Genomic DNA, 20,400 nt, shown 5'->3' with positions numbered 1-20,400 from the left:
TAACTAGTGCCCTTTGTGCAATCATTTAGGAGGCTCTAAAGGATTCCACCTACGTTGAGAAATAGTGAAAGCTAATAATAACATAGACTTAAGTTGAAACTAGCTTGACTTCCTATGAAATTGGCTCATCTACATTATAAAATTCTACCTTAATATGTAAATAATGATACTATTTAACAGAACCCTTATTACATATATAATATAGATAATGTTTATCTAAGACCAAGAGAGCTCCAACCATAGTGATGACTCGTGTAACCCAATAATTATCTCATGCATTCATTATATGCATTATTTCTCTTACAATATGTAAACCTAAAGCATGTTACAAGAGAGATGATGAATATACCCATGTACAAGATACCTCCTTGTAACCAAATTTCTAAATCTTAGCTCCTATAGTTATGTTGAAATACTAAGCCCTACACCAACCAAATTGATAAAAAGAATTTAATACGTATATACACTAAATTGATATAGTATTTGGTTGCTTGTTAATTTCGTCAGGGTTATAAACTGACAGACACACTAATTAAGAAGGAATAATGAACAATTTCATATGTAGCAAATTGACATACAATATCCTGACCAAAATCACAGAAAAAGAGAAGTAGTAGTAGTACCACCAATGCCTATGAATATCACAGAAAATGATAGGTGCTTGTATGATCACTACAGTGATACTCTAGTATGATGTTTTGCAATAAGGATAGAACGTAATTCAAAAAAGGGAGTCTCACGAAAGAAGGCATAAAATGTAGTCAAATTCGGTAAATGTTAGGTATCAAAATACATGTACATATAGAGTAAACCTCAAGCCTTGGATTGGTAAATAGGCATCGAAAGTGTGGGAAAGGAATCAAACAATGAAGCCACCAAAAGGGAAGAGTAAGAGTTATATAGTCATCAAAATGGGAGTTAAAATCTGGGTATAATCTTAATTTTCCAAACATGACACTAACTCAGTGAAGAAGATGGTTGAGCCCCTTGTAATTTCTTTTCCATGATCAAGGAAATCATTTTCATATGCTTCTTTCAAATAATTTCAAACACAAACAAAAGATTCCTCATTTTTCCAAAATTTTTACATTGAAAAAATAAATTTATTAACAATGAAGGTGCAATTCTGAATTGAGTAATTAATAAGAGTATGTTTGATAACTGTTTTTTCTCCTTATTTTCTGTTTTTAAAAACAATTTTTTATTTTTGAAACTAAAAAACTTGTTTGACAACTCAAAATGAACAAAAAACGAAAACTCTTCTCAAAACTCAGTTTGTGAAGGAAACTGAAAACATGTAAAAGACTATTTTCAGTTTCTAATTTTCAAAAATCAACGAAAATAGAAAGCTAAGATGGTTGAATAAAAGATATCATTAGTAGCGGACGTTAAAAGTTGAAACTATCTCAAAAAAGCACTCATAGCACTAAATGGAGTTTTTCTACTACTACAAATAAACTCACAACTTTTACATAAAAGTATAGTTGTCTGTCAATTTCAAATGTATCCATTACTTTCTCTCTCATAATCACATTTAGCCATTTGGAGAATTGTAATTAAAATTGTGCATTTTTTTGTGGTGCTATAATTTTTTTTGCAACTAACATATTGTTCATTCATTCCTCAAAAAAAAAAAAAAATTGTTCATTTCATTCCTAAAAACAAAAAAAAAGAACAAAACAAAGAGAAAAAAGAAAAGAAAAAAGAAGAAGGTACAATTTTTTTACAATTTGGTTGGTGTCAAAATTCGAAAAGGAAAAAAAAAACGACACGAAAGAGTCGAAAAACGACATGTCGTCGTGGTTGGAGGAGGCGGAGATGGAGTACAGAGCGGACGTGGACGACGCGTGGTACAGCGTGAGGGTGGTGGCGGAGGAAAACGGCGACGTATTGAGGGTGAAGTTCTGTGGGTTCTCGGAGGAGTGCGACAAGGTTCTGAGAGGAAGCGAGTTGAAGAGCAAGAGAGACATTCACAACTTGAGCGAGCGCTTCAGACCCATTTCCGTACAGGTCCAAGACTCTGATTGCTCTAAAGTCTCCGTAGGCGACATCGTTTGCGCCTCCTTTGCTTTCCGTGAAGACGATGTTCGCTTCTATGATGCTCTCGTTGATGGGGTCTTCTTCTTCTCTCTCTCTCTCTCTAGCTGGGATTGTTGTGTTTTGTGATTTTTTCAAATGGGGTTTGGGAATTACTTATGTTTTTTATGTTTTTGGGTTTTTTAAGGAAAGTAACGGGATGGAATGTTTGCTATCAGTTTTTAATGATGAATGCTTGGAAAGTTAACTGAGATTGCTGTAATGTATGATTTTTGAAATGGGGTTTGGAAATTACTTTTTTTTTTTGGGGAAAGTAATGGGTTGTGATATATATTTGATTTCACTTTTAAATATGAATGATTGCATGGAAAGTTAGCTGGGGTAGTTGTATTATATGATTTTTTGAAATGGGGTTTGGGAATTACTTATGTGTATTTTTTTTTTTTTTTTGGATTTTTTAAGGAAAGTAACGGGAAGGAATGTTTGATTTCAGTTTTTAATGATGAATGTATTGAAACTTAACTGAGATTGTTGTAATGTATGATTTTTGAAATGGGGTTAGGAAATTTTTTTTTTTTTGGGTGCTTTTTTGGGGAAGTAATGGGTTGTGATATTTGATTTCACTTTTTAAATATGAATGATTGCATGGAAACTTAGCTGGGGTGGTTGTATTGTATGATTTTATGAAATGGGGTTTGAAAATTACTTTTGTTTGTTTGTTTGTTTTTTTTTTTTTTTTAGGAAAGTAATGTGTAGGAATATTTGTTTCCACTTTTTAAAGATGAAGGCATGAAATGAGCTTGTAGATATGACTTTTGAAATGGGGTTTGGAAATTACATTTTTTTTTTGGGTGCTTTTTTACGAAATTAATGGGTATTTCTTTGTCTTTCATGCATTCATTTTTGAGAAAGTTTATTGTGATACAACTTTGGTAGCTCAACTAGTAAAGTAATGGGAAATTAACGGGTAGGAATATTTGAATTTTGTGTGGTCTTTTTCTTTTCTGCATTCGATTTTGAGAAATTTTATTTCTTTATTGTGATATAACTTTGGTAGTTCAACTAGTCAAGTAATGGGTAGAATAATATTTGTTTACACTTTGAAGATGAATGCATGGAAACTTAACTGAGCTTTTATTTATGATTATGGAAATCGGGTTTTGGGAATTACACTTTTTTTAAGGAAAGTAATGGGAAGGAATATTTGAATTTGGTGTAGTATTTGTCTTTCCTGACTTCAATTTTGAGAAAGTAAACTTCTTTTTTGTGATAGAACCTTGTTATATAAATGATTTTTGAAATGGGGCTTGGAAATCACTTTTTTTTCCCAAGGGAAGTAATGGGTTGGAATATTTGAATTTACTTTTTAAAGATGAGTCCATGGAAACTTAACTGAGCTTGTATATGTGATTTTTGGAAAATGGGGAAATTACTTCTTTTTTGTTGTTGTTGTTGTTGTTGTTGTGTGTGTGGCTTATTTAGGAAAGTAATGGGTAGAAATAATTGAGTTTTGTGTGGTCTTTGTCTTTTTTGCAATCCAATTTTGAGAAAGTTTACCATTTTACTGTGATACAACTTTGGTAGCTTAACTAGGAATTTATATTTTTTAGGAAGTTAATGGGTAGGAAGCTTTGTATTCTTTGTGGTTTTTGTCTTTGTGGCATTCAAGTTTGAGAATGTTTACCTCTTTATTGTGATACAACTTTGGTTTGATGGGTTCCACTTAGTTCAACTATTAAAGTTTCTTGTCGTTGAATAAGGAACTAGGTTCGAATCTTGTATACAGAAAAAGAAACCAATTGGTGTCTTGGAATGAACCTTGAATAGGCGATCTAGATTTGAATCCCGTATGTACAAAAAGAAACAAATTGGTGTCTTAGAATGAAGGTAAGAGCAATCATCATAGAGTGGACACTATAAGTTTCAAGGTTCTATTGTATTTTGTAAAAAAATTGGTTTGAATTATAGGCAAAGAAAAGATTGCTCTTTCCTCTTAGCCTCAACAGTAAAGGGTAAATCCATTTGATTAGTTTGTGGCTGGTATGTAAATATTAATTTACTTGCACTGAACATGTGGTTTGATGGTATAACAATCTCAGATTATCTCATGTGGATCATATATCAGATGGGGTTGGATTGCCTTTTAATCTATTTTGTTATATTGATCATGTTTCATCACAATGTTGTTCTTTCACCTATAGAGTTGGGCTGGTGAATTTGCATAATTTGGGGGTTTACTTACTGTTTGTGTTGGTTATATGTATTTCTTAATCAATTACTTTCCAAAAGAGTTTGCCTGGGAGTTTTCTCTTGATTAGTGCATATTAGTAGTTCATTTTTGGTTAAATGGTGCCCCTTGGGGACTCTCTAGCTGGTTGGTTACTATTAGATATATTAGGGCGCTTGGGTCCAAATCTGTTGCAATCCCATCTGCAAGTCTGTACTTGCAGGTCAACTCATCTTTGTAAACCTTTACTTGTGCGACAAGTTGCCTAGTTCTATTAAAATCATAATAGGGTTAGGCTAGGTTCCCTATACATAGTTTCTGATGTACAATATTGTACTACAAATATCAATTCAGTTTTGCTGTCTTTTAACAGTTACAACATGTCATTGTTGAGAACTGAGTTTCCTGTATCAGTTAAGGTTATCCTATTCTCTGCATCTCAAATTATATATTTGGGTTGTCATTTTACAAGTGATCTGATGGGCATGTTTTAGTAGGTTGAAAATCATGCGCATGCTCGTAAAGAAGGAGGAGAAGAAGAGTGCTTATGTAACTTTTTCCTCATATGGATGCATGGTCCAAATGCTGAAAACTTGTCTTCTACTACTATTGAAAACATTTGTCAAGTCCAGTCATGTAAACAAATAGATCCCAAGTTGGATTGTTTTCTTAAAAGAGCTGGGGAGAGATTTGTAATGACATCTGACCCTGATTTGATTTCTAAAGGAGACAGTAGCCCAAACGTCAAGCTCAAGCGAAGTTTTCCTCAATTTGCCAACCAGGTAGGTTACTTTATGTATGGAGTTCTTTCATTTTGTGTAGAAAGCACAAAGAAATCTTTGTTAACCTGATAAACGACTAATGAGACAACTTAGAATTGTATGGCATACTCAATTGCTTGGATGATCTTTTAGTATTGACATAATACATGCTTGTTTGTAGGACACAAGGTGTGCCAAGCGGTCTGTGAGTAAAATCTGCTCATCTGAAGGTTTGTCCTTTTGCACTGTGGAGATTCAACTAGACTGATCTCAAGAGTCCTAAATCCCAAATACCTGGGCTCCGTTGGTCTTGTCTTTTCCTGTTATTCAGCTTTAGCTAGGGCAATATCCTCCTTTAAACAGAGGACTTTTGTAACTTGTATCTTTGGCCTTCCGAATGTTTTAATAACACTGAAATGAGTTAAATTTTGAATTTTTCCTAGCATACTCATTGTTTTTATATGACTATTCTGTCCAAGATGAATGTCCCTTAGTATTAATTGCCTTTTGTCAATTGCATTAGTTTACCATCGTATCCAATAGTGTTTTAGAAACTGGTTCCCCATTTTGATTCTTTCTGTATTTTTTCTTTTGTGTTTATGTATGTCTGAAGCAGAGAGGATTGGCAGTCATTCAGATAGTAGTATACTGGATATGGATTTTGGGGGTGGTGGAAATGAGTATGTGATACTACTTGAGAATCTGGATAAAGGATCGTCTCCCTCAATGATTGCAGAGTTCATACAAAGAGCAACTTCTGTATCACCTGAAGTTTACATTTTCCCAAATATTTCTTCAGAGAAATCAACACGGGGAGTGCTTTCATTGGATAGTAAAAAGGAATTTCAAAAGTTAATTGATTTCCTGGATAGTCCCAAGCACATCATCATGTCGTCAGGGGGAAGGTATGTAATGTCATATGCATTATAGTTTCACCTTTGTAGCTTCAAGGTTGGTACCTCTTTTTGTTTCTTCCTTGAATTCTTTTCCCATAGGCACTGCTTTGTATCTAATTGACACATTTTTTGTGGCTCATGAAATGAAAACAGTGTGCTCTACACCATGCTTCAAATAAATAAATGCCCTGTGCTAGTCAAATGGTTCATTGTTGATCCCTTTCCCTTTTCTGTTTCCTGTTATCATGCTTTTTGGGTTAATTTTATTTAGTATAATCACTATAGAGTTAGTATTTGTTATTTAATCTGCAGGCCATGGGTGATAGTTGAGAAAATGACAAGGCATAATCCACTGAGAGCTTCGACTGGGATCCAATCTCAGGCAAGCACTGCATTTCAGCATTTTGGCCTATATAGTAGAATATGTTATTGCTAAGTGATAGATCATATTCAGTTATATTGGTATTGAAAGATATGCTGCACTCTGAAGCACTAGAGGGTTGCAGCATGTGTGTGGCATACAGCCCCATTATTAATTAGTTGTACAATAGCATGTTTGACTAATCTCTGCATATAATCTCACCTTTTACCTGCAAGAACACTTGGTTCAAGTACATAATTACATGCCTTTTGTTGGTTCGAGTACATATTTGTGCAACATGACCTCTTAGTTCTTAACAATGATTCCTCACCCCAACAACAAAAGCAAGATTAAATTTAACAGTAACTACAAAATTTAATTCTCTACTTAACATTATATTATTTTTTGTGTGTGTGTGTGTGGGGTGGGGGACTGTTCAGATTACTAATTGATTTGGCATTTACAATTTGCAGAGAACATTACAGAATATGAGCTTTGGAAGTAGCAAAGGAATAAAGGTTGTCCATGTTGGAACTGAAGAACACAAGATGGCTAAGCTGCTAAAGGATTTATATGTGGAATTTTTTAATCATCAAAAGCGACTGCGTGAGAAGCTAGATTTGGATGTTGAAAATATCTTACTGCTACATCAAGCATTGTAACTGCTGAGCTAAAATTCAGTTTTTTGTTCATATGCTTAGGGTTAGGCTGGCATCAATGTAAATGAGTCACTTAGTTTGTCATGCACCATCTCTTATGCACATGTAGTTGCCTTCGGATTCCAATGTACTTGTTCACAAATGGGGTTTTTGGCGTACAAATTTTTGAAACTAAATGTACTCAGCAATTTTCTATCCAAAGATGTGCATTGATATATATGTTTTTAGTTGTCTATTGCTAATATCTGGATACTTTTGGCTGAACTTATAATGGAGTTCGAATATGTCTATGATCACTTGGTGTTCCCTTTTGCAAAATGAATGTTTGCAATTGACTAAACTGTAAGTGGTGGAAAGAGAAAAGGTTTTCCAGGTTTTACGTACTAATCTGAGCCGTGTTCCCCAACCCCAGGTGCATATTTTTGTAGAGAATAGGAAGGGAAAGAAATCTGGAGTTTCATGTGAAACAAATCTGTCATAGCAGTAGTACAGCTTGTATGCCTGAGATAAGAATCAAGGATGCTTTGTAAACGTCTGTTTAGATCACTGCCCTTCTGTTGTGGCAACTGCCTGCATGGGAGTTTAAAAGCATTCTCCTTACAAACGCCTAATTTTAAGGAATTGGTCTCATGTATTTGATCTTTGTTTGCACTCCTGTGACAAACATAGCTGTCTTTATCTCAGGATTATTCTGTCGAATATATTGTGCTGGTCTCTATTCGCTTAGAAGTGCATTTGGTTCTGTTACCATTAACTTTGCTTTCTCTGGTTGGCATCTGCAGGGGAAAAAGCAATAATTAGACCTCTCTATAGGAGTGTTGTTTCTGAGTGTAAATGCTCTGCACTAGTTCATAATTGAGCATTGAAGTCACTACGCTTCCAACTACATAATTTTGTGTACATGCAGATATGGAAAAACTCCATCTTCAAATTGGGTTGGTGGAGTACTCTCTAACTCATTGCATGACTATTATAAGACCATCTATGTGTATTAAATCATAAAATTCATTTAATTATTTATGAGTAGTGCTACATGTACTATAGGATTTACCACATCATTAAACTGATAAATTATTTGATGTGTCATCCACCATATAGAGGCAATTTAAATATTCAGTTATAAGATAGTTAAGTCCCACTAATCATATCTATTGTCATGTCAGTTTCTAAGTTTTATGTAGTAAAATTTATAGTACCTTTAGCATTTTCCATTATTTAAACAAGTGACATAACCTAAAATATAAGTGGATAGTTTTTCAAATTGTCATGTATGGATTGGAGGAATTTTCCTCCAAATTGATTTAAAAGAAAATTTTATGCAGTTAGGGTTTATAAATCACTTTTAAAATTTTTTATCATTCATCGTAAAGACCATATATAATTTATATAAAGCAATACAACTCTACAACTTTACATTGTTGTTACAAACTTATTAATCATACGTAAATTAGAGCATACCTAGTTATATGAAAATTTTCAAGCAGCTTAAAGCTAAAATTTTAGAATTTGTCATGTTTAAGAAATATTAAAAAAATAGTCAAAGATTTTTCTTCAAACCACATTAGTGGAAAGTTACTCCTGTACTATGTGACAACTCAAAAGATTATAAATGTATACTTTTAGTCATATAACGTACTTAATAGTCATGTAACTTTGGTTAAATGATTTAGTGAATTACAACATTAATAAACATGGATGATTTTATGTACTATCACATTAAATTTTATATTATCCCTATCATTGCTCTAAAAAACAAAACAAAAAACAAAAAAACAAAAAGATAAACGACACAATTATCCCCTCCATTGAACACCCTCCATATCCAAATGGTCAAATTTCCTAAGTTGGTCATCAAGAAATGGATAAATTAAAGGCTATGTGAGCACAAGTTAATGTAAAATTTTATATCATAGTGAGTCACTTTTTATATGGAGTCGAGTCAATTTTAACTTAAAGCAGTAAAGTTTTGTGGGTGGACAAAGTTTGGCCCAAATTGAACTCGGGGCGAGGCCCATCAACCTTTAGCCCAATACACATGTACCAGGTCCGAACTGGACCATCACGTTAGTTACCAAGTGATTATGATAGGTGAAATAACGCCGGTGAGGAATAATGTCTTAGAGGAGTCCAGCATAAGAGCACGGACCTCGATGTTAGGCTCAAGTTACTTGAGAATCATTACAGTAATGAAGTTAAGGGGAACCACCCCTTGATGTGAGATTAGACATGCTAGAACAATTGTCTAGAGTCAGACCCAAAGAGCCACCCATATCTTGCAAATGACAGGGCCTACACACAAGTGGAATATTCTCATCATTACCAATCTACTAACGAAATAGTATAAGAGGGGAGAAGCCCATTAGAGAAGGGGTTGGAACTTTTTCTGGGGAGAGAAACATGAGTGAACGAGAGGATATCACGTTATATTTGAGAAGAAGTAGTCCAGCCGGAGATACTTCAAGGGCATTTGGGCCACTTGAGAACCTCCTTAGGCAGCTCAATTGACAATACACAACCGTTCCTAACCACCAATTCTCAACCCAATTCTTCTTGGGACCTCCAATTGTGAGCTATACCTAAAGTATTACACATGTTAATTGGGAGATTAAGCACAACAATTACCACACAATCGTGACCTATACTGCTACAATTTTTATTAACTTTTGCTATTTTTTAATATAGATGAGATTCTTTTCAAGCTTCCTTAACAAGTGTATAAAGTCACTCCTTAAAAAAAAAAAAAAAAAAAAAAAAAATCTATAAGACAACTAATTAGACGTAACGATCTCAACATGGGATATTTCCATTGGTCAAGGCTGTTTCCTCACCCAATCATAAAATGCCACGCCGGATTTAAACAAAGCCAAGGAAAACGACATCGTACGGTTTGACCACATAGTTTTCTCAGAACTCGTCATCGTCACTCACTCTCATACAAAAGAAACACATTCTAACATAACATTCGTGTCTGTCTCTCTATCTGTAGTAAAATCAGTAACCAGAGCTTAGAAACTAAATATTTAGTAGAAATGGAATGGTGGGCTCTGAGGTATGCAGTGGTGATCATAGTGGTGCTGTGTTTATTCACAACAAAAGGAACAGAAGGCATAACGTTTGTGATAGACAGAGAAGATTGATTGTCACATAATCTACAGTATGATGGGGACACAGTTCATGTTTCTTTCGTTGTCATTAAGGTCAATTCATTTTGGCATTACGATCACAGCAGTGTTGATCTTGTGGTATGCATTTGTTTATACATGATCTTATTATGGTTAAATGATTAAATTCACAGTTTTCTAATAGCTTAAACTTTTGTGTACTAATGATAATTTACCATATGTCCTTGTTTTTGAAGATTCTTGTGCTTGTAGATTGTTTTCTGCCATGTTTAGTGAATTACTGGTGCTGGTTTTTTTATATTTTTTTTTACAATGAATGCTGACATATACTTCTTTTCTATTTCTGTTTTTATGGTTATGTAGTACTAGTTGACAATTGAAAATATGCACTTTGACTTATTGAGTAAAATGATATTAGTTGTTAAGTTAAATGAACAAAAAGGATACAGTAGTGAATGGTGCACTCTTTGTTGTTTTTTTCAATGAATGATATTAGTTGGAACAATTTTTTATTAGTATGAACAGTAGTTGTGAAGAAGCACAATTATTGGTCCGAGCAAAAAGAAATGAGCTGTGCCTTGTTATGGTCCCAGTTGATTGTAGCCTTGTAGGGCATTGTAAGGAGGGTAATATATGGTGGGGAAGTAATGAGCCTCTTGAGTTGGGGTTGAGTTTGGAGTTTAGTGTCTTGAACATAATATTTCATGCTTATTGTGGGAATGCCAGAATGCGCAAGAGAGATGTGAAATTGTGGGATGAGTGGAAAAGGATACAACCCTAATACTTTTGATTTTATCCTGCTGAATAAGAAAGAAGTGTTAGAATAATGATTAAATTAATGACAAAATTCATCATTTTATATTAACTTAAGCTTTCGGGACAATCGGTAATTTATAATGGTATTCGAGCTAATTAAATTCACCATTCCTAATAGTGGAGACTTTGGTGCTCTCTAAATAAGCCTTCTTACGCTTTCTTGATTGATGCGCTTTATGAATTAAGAGCGGAAGGCAAAAGTCACTGAAGGTTCTTTTATGCCCATTTCTAAGTTGGTGGAATACGATAACAAAATCTTGTGGAGTCCATGTATGGACTTTTAGTGTGTAATTAGACTAAGAGAATATATATAGAATAGGAACAGGTTCGATGTACACGAAGGTTAAAAGGTTTCACTTCTAGAGAACATATGTCCTATATTTAGATATATCAAATCCTCTTGAGTTCGATGGATAAAGGATGAATTCATGTGCTGTCTTGGTCCTACTCATTATATATTTGCAGACATTTGTAGAATCACTGAGGGGAATTGTTAATTTCTAAATCTACCAGTAAATAGTCATGAGAGCTTGGATTACATATGCATCTGATACTTCTAGTTCCTTTGCAGGTGAAGCCCAACAAAAGATTTATTTGTGGCTCAAAAACTCAAATCATTGACTGGCACTTTTTAGTGTCACACTTTGGATGGACAAAGATGTATATTGTTTAATCACGTAGAAAATTCAATATTAATGAACTTGAGATTGTTTTTCACATAGTTGCCCTGAATTTCACTGGATTTTTTTCCTTGTAATCCTTCGCCAAAGAGTCATTATTAATTTCTTTATTATGTTGAGATTATCAGATAAAAGGACCCACTGGCGAGCTGATTCAAGATTTTCATGATAGGACAGGTGAGAAATTTGAGTTTAAAATTCAAAGGAAAGGGCTATATCAATTCTGTTTCTCTAACAAGTCTCCCTACCATGGAACTATTGACTTTGATGTACATGTTGATCACTTCACATACTTTGATCAGCAAGCAAAAGATGGTGAGAGGCTTCGCTTCTTTTTACTCCTTAATAATCCTTCTTCCTTTTTAATTTTTACCAAGCTCTTTTGAAGAATGATCTCTGGATTTGTTGTTGATCTCTGCAGAGCATTTCGCCCCCTTGCTGGAACAGATAGCAAAGTTGGAGGAAGCCCTTTACAACATCCAATTTGAACAACATTGGTTAGAGGCTCAGACTGATCGCAAGGCAATAGGTACTGTCTGAGGAACTAGTTTCTTTTGTGTGTTAAAATTTGAATGTATGATGTGTCTACTCAATAATGAATCCAAGCTCATGGGTGAGCGCGAGCACACACACACATGCAAAGGTCATTCTGGATTAGACTTTTTAATTTGTACTAGGGGTAATAGCTACAAACTTGTGGTGGTTCTTTTTCTATATAATGTTCCAGTTAATGATGCAATGAGCCGGAGAGCAGTACATAAGGCAGTGTTTGAATCAGCAGCACTCATTGGGACTAGCATCCTCCAAGTCTACCTTCTGCGCCGCTTATTTGAACGAAAACTTGGGACATCCAGGGTTTAGATTTGTTCATGGCCAATATATTGGATGTGTAATTACAAGGTCGAGATATCATGTAACCATTGCTTCTTCATTTTATTTATAGTTTTGTAACTTATCTCGCTAGTTAAGTTGCCTACACCCTCAATGATATGGCAACCATGGTTTGTTAAAAGAAATTTTCCCTTAATTTATTAGTATTTTTTTTTTTTTTGAACAAAGGTTTCTGTTTTAGCATTGTAAAGTTGTGATTTTCAATTGGTCTTTGTTGGTTTTAATTCCGTGTCAAATTTGGTTGTAATTCAGTTAATCATTTCCCTGTATTTATGTAGGTTTAATTGTAAGAGCATCAGCATTGAAAAATGCTACTCTATCCTATTTTACAATTTCAAAAAACTACTTTATCAATTATACCATACTATTTTACAATACACCCTACATCCAAAAACTCTATTATTTTACTTTTTCATTAAAATATTATTTTTTAATCTTTCTTTATTATTTCTTTCACATCATCACTTTTTTTCAGCTAAGGGGTGGAATAAAATATATATATATATATTTTTTAGCATAGTGCTATAGTACAATTCTAAGTTTAGAATTGTACTGTAGCACTATTGTAAAAATTTTTGCAATAGTGAGGTATACCATTTTTTGATGCAAATGTTTTTTAGATATGAAATGCCAAAAAGGCCTTAGATATGACATTAGCATTCTTCAATGCTAATACTCTAAGGGATGAGTGTGAGAGATTGGTGAAGAATCAAGCATGCAATGAAGATCAGTGTAGTTTCGTGATTAGCTCGCTAGTAAAGGAACCTGCAAAAAGGCCATGTGTGAAGCACATAACTAGAAGCTGAAGAGTCATGCCAACTTGTCATTTCGCAAGTACTTTGTGAGAAAGGCCATCTCGCAAGGTACTCGCAAAACTCTTTGTTTGGCAAAAATGAAAAGTGCTTTTCTATATTCTTTACACACACTGTATATACCCTTATTACCTACAAAACTGAAAGGAGTCATTTTCAGAGAGAAAACCCTTGCAAAACACTTGAGAGTTAGAAATTGTCATACTCACAATCATCTACACAAATTCTCTTGGTTTTCCTCTACTACCTCTCCATCTATACATCCTTGAGAAGTTCTTAGCTCAAACACTTACCTCACTCTTTTTGAGTGTTGAGAGAAGTTTTGGTGCTTTTGGAAAGTATTGGAAGAAGCCATTGAGTGGCAAATGCAATTAAGCAAAATTGTGGGATCCGGAAAGTTAGTAGAGACAAGACTCTGAGAATTTCGTTGGTAGCAGGAACTTGAAGGGCTCAAGTACATTGGATAAATTATACTTAGAGGGTCTTTTTGATATTTGTGTACTCCAACTTATTCACTAGTGGATCAATTTTGACTTGGAGAGTCGCAGAGAGGTTTTTGCCAAGTACTTCAGTTTCCTCTTCGACGTCTTGGTGTTATCTTGCGTTTGTATTTCTCTTCCCTACTCTTTAAGCTTTACATTTATTGCTCATTATGGTTGCTTATGGCTTAGAGTAGTGTTACTGGTTTATAATGCATGCTTTACTCTTGTTCCGCACTTAGTTAAGTTAAAGTAAAAGCAAGTAAGACGTAATTTAAAATTGGGGGTCTAAACAACCATTAGTGTTTTCACACTAATTGAGATTTCACTTGGTATTAGAGCGGTCACACTTTTTTTTTGTTTAATTACCTAAGTGTGATCCTTGGCCCTTTGTGTTTATTGCCATGGATAGTGCTTTGTGTGCTTCTTTGCATATTTTGGATGTTGTTGATTGTAATATGCCATGTGTTTGTGAGTGTTTGTCCTCATGCTTGTGATGATATGTTACATGAATCTTTGGGTGGTGTTAAAATTCCAAACGTCAAACTCTTGAAGAAAAAGGCTAAGAAATTTCATGAGAATTTGAGCAAGTTCATTTGTGAAAAAGATGATTTGATTACTAAGCTCAATGAATCCAACAAATTGGTTGAAAAGTATAAGAAACTTGCTAAATATTCTCTTGAAAAACTAAAAGAATTTGAATGTTTGAATGTGGACTTGGATGCTAAACTTGTTTTGTTTAACAAACTTGTTGATGATCTTAAATGTGAAAATGAATCTCTTAAGATGCATGTCAAGTGTTTGATTGCTAAACCTATTGCTAAAAAGGAAGATATTATTTGTTGCAATCATGTTGTGTGAGTTCTACCTCTAAAGACATCGATGTACATTCTCTCACACAAAAGAAATCAAAAGGTGGAGAGAAAGGCTCTTAAGCCAAAGCCTTTGTTTAGGTCTCATCCTAGGGATTTGAATGGATCTAAGTTTGTTTCCACTTGCCACCATTGCGGTGTGATCAATCACATAAGACCTCAATGTTCCATTTTGAAGAGAGCAAAACCATGTCGCTAGATCCCTCCCTAAAAAGCCTAGTGAACCTAAACACATTGTTTGTCACCATTATGGTGCTTTTGGTCATCTAAGACCTCATTGCTCTAAGTTTCAAGCTCTTTAAAGAATCAAAAGAAAAGAGAAACTTGAGCTTCTTGGAAGTTGTGCTATGAAAGCAAAACTGGATTTGGGAGAAAATTATATGTTGTTAATGCTTTTACCTCCTTATTTATGTGGATCTCCAGTTCTCATTCTTTCAACTCTCGTCTCACTTCTCATGAGACACTCATTCCAAACAATCATTTTGTTTGGATGAGGAAGGTTTCCTATGGTTGAGCTTGAAAGCTCACACTTTTTTTTTTTTTTTTAATACTTTTGTCAGTAATGAGGGTATATATAGTATGAGTGAGGGGTAAGAAAGTCAAACTTAAAATCCTCCAGGCAGAGAGTTTCGCAGGTACCTCGTGAGATGGCCTGTCTCGCGAAGTATTTGCGAAATGTAGCTTGACACTTGACTCTTCAACTTCCAGCATGTGTTTCTCATGTGGCCTTTTCGTATGAACCTTTACTCGCGAACTTCTTGCGAGCTAGTTGCGAAATTGCACTGATTTTCATTGCATGCTTGATTCTTCACTAACTTAATATTAAACTCAATACAATAAAATCCCACAAAATACAAGGAAATAATTTATTGCATTTACAACACTTTTTTATTTTATTTTATTTTATTTTATGGAATAAAGTCAACATAAAATATAGTTGTAAATCACAACTTTACACTCTCCAAAATACTCTATTGCCTTCAATGGAAGCTTGGTTGGGTATTTCAAAGGTGGTAAGGGGATTAGACCCATATCTCTATCTTGGCAATGGAAGGATTTAATTACATAGTTAAGGAGAAAATAAGTGCTAAAAGAAAGTTTAAATTTCATCCAAGATGTGAAAGTCTCCAAATCACTCACTTATGATTTGCAGCAAACCTATTGCTCTTTGTTTGTAATAGGATTGCTAGTTGGTATTTTTGTTATTTTGAGGTTTCTATAGATTCTAAAGTCTACCAGAGGAGTTGGCTATTTTTAGCAAAGTGTGTAGAATTACTGTCTTTTTGTTATATGAAATTACTGAATTATAAAAAATAAAAAAATGAAATTAGTTTTCAAATTAAATGAAGTTGGAACAATTTTTTGTTAGTACAAACAAAGTTGTGTAAAAACCCAATCATGTCTAAACAAAAACCATAGCTCCCTGTCCTTAGTGTAGTTTTGTCACTGTGGATACCTAAAGCACATAAAATGTCCCCCCAAAAAAATAATACTCCATTCGTCCCAATTTGTATTGTGGTAGTTGTAGATTTTTCAAATTTGATTAAGAGGATAAGTTACAATTTGTGCTGTGTAATTTCAAAAATGCTAATACCGGTAAGGAGCAGATTTTTATGCCTGTAATTTCAGATTTAATATTATTATTTTTTGATAAATTTATTTAAGTTTAGTTTTGGAAACTTATACATTTTTAAGTTTAGTTTAGTTTTTTTAAGGTGTTTATATTACTCATTCATTTCATATATTATTGCATACTTCACTAATACATTTTATATGTTTTTGCCAATTTCAATAGGGCTATTTGGGGGAAGGCCAATTTCAATAGGGGTGCCTGTGGTAAGGCCAATGTCATGAGGGATATGACGGTGTGGAATATATAAACAAGTTTGACAGCAACAAGGATCACGAAAGCAACACATTTCCCCTTGTGTGCTTCCAATAAAAGCTAAGAATACCATCAATACGATCATAAAAACTTTCACCACAAATTGCTTATAGCCTTCCATTAACACTTGCTCCTAAAGTTCTTCAAATGACAAGTGTTAGTCGTCTTGAGTTGTAGAATGACAGAGATTGTGTTCATAAATAGGTGGGAATTTTTTTTTGGAAATGGAAACTCTTGGGAAAACACTAAAGAGCTTATTTATTAAATTGTCATTTCCTTCCCCCCTCCCCCTCCTTATTGAATGTTTTCTCTCTCTCCACTTAATTGTCGTTTCCAAATCCCTTAAATCTAGCCATTATCTTATTTAACGATTATATATTTATTTTTATTTTTCTAGGGTAGCAGATGCCCAGTTTAAATGTGATTAAGAAACCCAAGTATTAATTTTCTTCTTATGCAACTGATGTGCCTTAATTATTGGGAAATAAAACAAAACAAAACAGGACGTATGTGCTTTGACAATAAAGGTATGAGGAATGATATGTCTACAACATTTTCACAACAAATCCTAAGTGGCAGGTTGTTACTGGTTGTTATTGTTAGGAAAAAAAAATAATGTTAATGTTAGTTTCAAATTTGAACCAATAACAACTAACTACCTGTGATTTGTTGTAAAAATGTTGTAGACGTAGCATCTCTCTATAGGTATTAAAATTTTGTTTGCAAGAATTGAGGGGAATGGTTGATTACTAAATCTACAAGTAAATGGTAATCTCACGAGAACTTTGATTGCATAACTTTTGTAGATGAGGCCCAACAGATGACTTACTTATGCTCAAAAGATTCAATTGGTTGACTGGGACTTTTTTGTGACACACTTTGGATGGACAAAAAATTATATTGCTTATTTATGTGGGAAATTCAATAATTAATGAACTTTAGATATTTTGCACATCTTTGCCCTGTTATTTTTTGGATTTATTTTCCATGTAATCCTTCACTTAACCCAGTCAACCAAATGAATTATACACAATGAACATTATAAAGAAAAATTTCATCTTCTTATGTATTGGCTATTGGAGTTGAAGTCTCCAAACATACAATGCGTACTCTTTTTATTTGAAAAAAAGCTGATGGGGTCATTCTGGTTAAGAACTTTTAATTTGTACTTAGTGATGTAATAGCTACAAAATCGTGGTTCTTCTTCTATATAATGTTGTGGTTAATGTCGCAATGAGCCGGATAGCAATACATAAGGCAGTGTTTGAATCAGCAGCATTCATTGGGGCTAGCATCCTCCAAGTCTACCTTCTGCGCTTGTTTGAACGGAAGCTTGGGACATCCAGGGTTTTTAGATTTGTTTGTGGCTTATTTATTGAATGTGTAATTACAATCATGTAACCATTGTTTGTTCACTTTTTTCTTTTTTAGTTTTGGATAATGTAGCAACCATGGTTTGTTAGAAGAATATTTCCCTTAATATATGAGTTGTTTTTTTCTTTTTTTAAAAAAGGTGTCTGTTTCAGCATTAACAGCACAATATTAAAAAGTCTCACTGTAATAACAAAAATCCTGGCTTCTAGACTACGAGATCATCTTGGGGACATGGTTAACTCTAATCAAACTGCATTTGTAAATGGCAGAAACATGCCTGAAAATATCCTCCTCGCTCATAAGCTAGTAAAGGGATATCATAGAAATAAGGGTCTTGGTAGATGTGCTATAAAGGTGGATTTGAGGAAGGCTTATGATTCCACTAATTGGAATTTCATATTAATGTGTCTTTTGGCAGTGGGCTGTCCTCCTAAGTTTGTAAATTGGGTTAGGATCTGTATCACCTCTCCCAAGATACTCTATTGCCTTCAATGGAAGCTTGGTAGGGTATTTCAAAGGTGGTAAGGGATTAGACAAGGGGATCCCCTATCCCCATATCTCTTTGTCTTGGCAATGGAAGGATTTAATTAGATAGTTAAGGAGAAAATAAGTGCTGAAAGAAAGTTTAAATTTCATCCAGGATGTGAAAGTCTCCAAATCACTCACTTATGCTTTGCAGATGACCTATTGCTCTTTGCAGCAGTAGACATTCCATCCTTGACACTATTTCAGGAAGCTCTAGAAGAATTTAAAATGTTGTCAGGCCTTTCAGTAAATCATAGCAAAAGTGAAATATCTTGCTTGGCTGTTAAACCTGTATTGCAGCAGCAAATACTATCCTCATTGCATTTCAATGCTGGTTCTCTTCCAGTTAAGTATTTGGGAATGCCTCGGATCACTGGAAAACTTTCTATGGCAATTTGTATGCCTCTTATTGAAAAAATCACAGCAAGGATCAATTCTTGGACTGCCAGAAAGCTTTCATTTGCAAGTAGACTACTCCTTATTCAATCTGTACTCTATAGTATTCAAAGATCTTGGTCTAGCATTTTTATCCTCCCTAAGAAAGCAATTAAAGCTACAGACATAAATTTAACCACTTTCTGTGGAGGGGTTTGGAAGAGGGGAGGGGAAATTACAAGGTATCTTGGGCTCAGGTCTGTACCCCAGAAAAAGAGGATGGCTTAGGACTCAAAGAGGATTGACGATGGGAACATTTCTGCTGTCATGAAGCATATTTGGGCTCTGTTCACAAAGGCAGGTTCATTATGGGTTGCTTAGGTTCATGAGAATCTACTAAGGGGCATGAGATTTTGGTCAGTGAAACTCCCACAGAATAGTACATGGGGTTGGAGAACTAAGAGTTACAGCAAGAGAATTTCTAAAACATGAGATTGGGGATGGCAGCCAGGTCTTCTTATGCAAGATAATTGGCATCCTGATGGTATTCTAATTTAGACTTATGGGTAGAGACCAATATATGATGCAGCAAGCTCCACTGAGGCTAAGGTGAATAGTGTCTTGAAACAAGGAGAATGGTGTTGGCCTCCTGCTAGATCAGAAGATGTGGTGAGCATTCAAAGTATGCTCAACCTCATTTCTATTGGTAACCAAGACAAACCTATTTGGACTGCTTCTCCAAATGGCAAGTTCACTTGTGCTGCTACTTGGAACCAGATAAAGAATTAAGAGATAGAAGTGGTGTGGTGGAAATTAGTATGGTTTCCTCTAGCAATACAAAAACATGCTCTTATGGAGTGACTTACTTTGAAAAATAGGTTGACTACAAAAAATATACTGATGCAGTGGGGTTTTTCTAGGGATGGTCATTGTGCATTATGTATAAATAATATAGAGAGTAGGGAACATTTGCATTTTGTGTGCTCCTTTACCAAGAGGATATTGGAAGCATGTGATGGGGCTTTTCCTAGTAATTGATGTTCCTATCATTTGGAATGAAATTGTCCAATGGGAAGTGACTAATCTAAAGAGAAAAGGTTTTAGACCTACATTCTGCAAAATGGTCTTGTGGGCCACAATCTATCCCATATAGTTGCAAAGGAACAGTAGATGTCATGGAGGAGTTGTTTTGACTGAGGAACAAATTATATAGGGAATTAAAAGGGACATTAGAGCTAAAAAATGGGGCATGCTGCTTGCACCTTGTTACCTGAGCATATTTCTTTTATGCTAGTAGCTCTTATGGCCAACTAGTTGAAAATCTGTGCGATGCACTGGAAAATTTTGCCAAAAAGTATGTTGGTCTCAAGTTTTGCATAAAAGTATAATTCAAATATGTTGGTCTTAAACTGAAACAATAAACTTGCTTTCTATAGGATTCTGATCTTCACCATTTACATAAATAGAAATTGAGTAAGCAAGAAAAGCTTGAAGAGGATTCATAGAAATGAACATCTAAATAAACATTGATTTGCTATAATAAGTAAAATAAGTACTGTGGGGCCAGAGAATTCGTGGTCCAGGCCCACTCTACATTAAGGCCCAAGGCCTAAGCTGAGGAGAGCTAT

At 34.5% G+C, this 20,400-nt stretch overlaps 3 protein-coding genes across 4 annotated transcripts; all 3 read left to right on the top strand.

The window, feature by feature from the left end:
- Window positions 1–1,707: 1,707 nt before the first annotated feature.
- LOC126720939 (uncharacterized) lies at window positions 1,708–7,160 on the top strand. Of its 2 annotated transcripts, none has more exons than XM_050423870.1 (6): window positions 1,708–2,115; window positions 4,762–5,046; window positions 5,207–5,255; window positions 5,639–5,930; window positions 6,234–6,303; window positions 6,756–7,160. In XM_050423870.1, the coding sequence occupies exons 1-6, from the start codon at window positions 1,792–1,794 to the stop codon at window positions 6,942–6,944; spliced, it is 1,209 nt and encodes a 402-aa protein (XP_050279827.1). In that variant the 5' UTR covers window positions 1,708–1,791; the 3' UTR covers window positions 6,945–7,160. The 2 variants fall into 2 exon arrangements, with proteins under 2 accessions (XP_050279827.1, XP_050279828.1); XM_050423871.1 differs by having other exon boundaries at window positions 1,710–2,115; window positions 5,642–5,930.
- Window positions 7,161–9,970: 2,810 nt separating this feature from the next.
- On the top strand, window positions 9,971–12,447 carry LOC126724396 (transmembrane emp24 domain-containing protein p24beta2). Its single transcript, XM_050428948.1, is given in 4 exon segments — window positions 9,971–10,183; window positions 11,688–11,874; window positions 11,981–12,088; window positions 12,287–12,447. Coding segments are annotated over 4 exon segments (642 nt in total). The 3' UTR covers window positions 12,421–12,447.
- A 5,656-nt stretch (window positions 12,448–18,103) lies between these two features.
- Window positions 18,104–19,561, top strand: LOC126721606 (uncharacterized). The gene is made up of 3 exons (XM_050424654.1): window positions 18,104–18,329; window positions 18,552–18,886; window positions 19,343–19,561. The coding sequence occupies exons 1-3, from the start codon at window positions 18,104–18,106 to the stop codon at window positions 19,559–19,561; spliced, it is 780 nt and encodes a 259-aa protein (XP_050280611.1).
- Window positions 19,562–20,400: the final 839 nt, after the last annotated feature.

This window comes from Quercus robur, chromosome 4 (assembly GCF_932294415.1).
Source record: "Quercus robur chromosome 4, dhQueRobu3.1, whole genome shotgun sequence".
Taxonomy (NCBI): domain Eukaryota; kingdom Viridiplantae; phylum Streptophyta; class Magnoliopsida; order Fagales; family Fagaceae; genus Quercus; species Quercus robur.
Note: the sequence above shows the minus strand (reverse complement) of the source record. Positions and strands in the feature narration are given on the sequence as shown.